Source organism: Carlito syrichta, unplaced genomic scaffold (genome assembly GCF_000164805.1).
Source record: "Carlito syrichta isolate Samal-C Ts95f unplaced genomic scaffold, Tarsius_syrichta-2.0.1 Scaffold305648, whole genome shotgun sequence".
NCBI lineage: Eukaryota > Metazoa > Chordata > Mammalia > Primates > Tarsiidae > Carlito > Carlito syrichta.
The window spans coordinates 983,099-985,159 of record NW_007249744.1 but is presented as its reverse complement, the minus strand read 5'-3'; the positions used below and the strand labels follow the sequence as shown (position 1 = coordinate 985,159).

Genomic DNA, 2,061 nt, shown 5'->3' with positions numbered 1-2,061 from the left:
GTTGCCCAGGCGGGTCTTGAACTTGCGGGCTCAGGCAATCCACTCACCTCAGCCTCCCAAAGCGCGGGATTACAGGCTGAGTTACCGAGCCCAGCTAGAATTTGTTTTTTAATTTATTTTTTGAATTGGAGTCTCACTCCCTCGCCTAAGCTGGAGGGCAGTGGCACACTCACAGCCACCCCAGCATTGACCTGCTGGGATCCGCAGTCCTTCTGCCTCAGCCTTCCAAGTAGTCGGAACTAGAGGTGCATGCTACTACGCCTGGCTAATTTTTGATTTATTGTAGAGATGAAGTCTCACCAAGTTGCCCGGGCTAGTCTTGAACCTGCGGGCTCAGGCAATACAGTCGCCTCAGCCTCCCAAAGTGCTAGGATTACAGGCTGAGCCACCAAGCATGGCCCAAAAGAATATTTTTTTAAAGTGCGTTTTAGCTGGGTGCAGTGGAGGCAGAGACGAGAGGATTTCCTGAATCCAGGGGTTTGAGACCAGCCTGGTCCAATTGGCAAGACCTTGTTGCTACAAAAAATCCAAAAAAAATTAGCCGGTTTGGTTGCACGCACCTGTAGTTCCAGCTTCTTGGAAGGCTGAGGTGGAAGGATCGCCTGAGCCCAGCAAGTCGAGGTTGCTGTGATCATGACAGAGTGAGACTCCGATTCATTAAAAAAAAAGAGAGAGACTCCTACTAAAAAAAAAATAAAATAAATAAATAGAATTTAAAAATAAAAGTGTGTCTTAGATTCTTTGAGAGAAAGGTGTAATGTAAATTCAAAATAATTCTAATTGCTTTTAGATAAAAATCCCTGAGAGTTTTTATTTTATTTAAAAAATAGAAATTGCTTCCTTCCTTTTTCAAGGCTAATGACAACTACCTTATAAATGCCTTTCAACCTTCGATGTGAAGACTCATTCCCGCCGGCTCCAAGAACAAACCGCTTTGGCCTTGTCTTAGACACGCTCCAGAGCCCTTGCGCCCTTTCGCCCTTAGGGGCCGCCCTTTCCGGAGGGTTGGGCGCCCTAGTTCCGCGCAGGCGCACTCCCCACAGGCGCAGCTTTCTTTTCCAAATGCGCTTGCGCAAAAGCTGCGCGGGAAAACGAGCCACTCACTTCAGGGAGGGCGAGCGAGGCGATGTCTGTGAGGCAGGCGGCGGCGGCGGCAAGCTATGCTGGACCTAGGAGGGACGAAGAGGCGTTGCTGCTTTTCGAGAGGGCCCATTACCGGCACGACCCGCGCTGGCTGCTACCCGTGTCCCCGCGCCTCTGCCTGGCCTGCGCGCTGGAGCTGCTGCCGGAGCCCGGCGTGTCGGTGCGGGCGGAACCTTTCCCTGGAAGACAGGCTCGGGGTTTTCCCTCACCCAACAGGGCCCGGCCCTCGCCAGACCAGCTCCGGTGAACCGGACGCACCTGAACCGGGCCCACAGGCCTTGTTTAGTCTCCTCCCTCCGTCAACCCTGACCCCTCACCTGGCCAAAGCGGCCTTTGCTGTCCCACGTCAGCCCCAGTCTATCCTGCAAGCCGTCCCGCTCTGAGCCTGTGGAGCCGCTTTCCAAAACGTCCCAGCCTCACACGCTCAATCTGTATCCCTCTGGATCCCCCGGGACCTCACCAAGTCTCGGTGGCATGACTTTCCGCCTTCTTTTCTCTTCCCGCCTTCTTCCCTCTACCTGCCCTGCCCTTTGCTGCCCCTGTCCGCATTTCTCCAGGATTCAGCCTTTGCTCGGGCTCCCTCCTGTTTTAATCCCCCGCTCACCCTGGGCCAGGCACACACGCGGTGGGCGTTTCCTGTTCCCTTCAGCTGGTGGGTGAGGGGGTGTGATGTGGGGTAAGGCTGCCTGGTCTCTATGATGGCAGGAATGACGGGAGGTGGGTGGTTACAGCCAGGCAGAAGTGGGGTGAACGGGAAGACCTTTCTAGTAGGCAGAACTGGCTGAGACATGAGCTGCCTGTTCCCTTAATGCCTACCCACCCTTGCAGTGAAAAAAATTTTTTTTTAGTCCATAGAGACATCCAAGATGTCAGTTTTTTCTTATCCGTGGGAGGGGAATTCATGGGGGGCGGGGGGGC

At 54.0% G+C, this 2,061-nt stretch overlaps 1 protein-coding gene across 1 annotated transcript in view; it reads left to right on the top strand.

The window, feature by feature from the left end:
- Nucleotides 1–1,116: 1,116 nt before the first annotated feature.
- Nucleotides 1,117–2,061, top strand: part of MEI1 (meiotic double-stranded break formation protein 1) — a 100,637-nt gene continuing 99,692 nt past the window's right edge. The window contains exon 1 of the mRNA XM_021714423.1: nt 1,117–1,303. Coding sequence (XP_021570098.1) covers nt 1,127–1,303 — 177 coding nt within the window. The 5' untranslated portion in view covers nt 1,117–1,126. The remainder of the gene's footprint in view (nt 1,304–2,061) is intronic.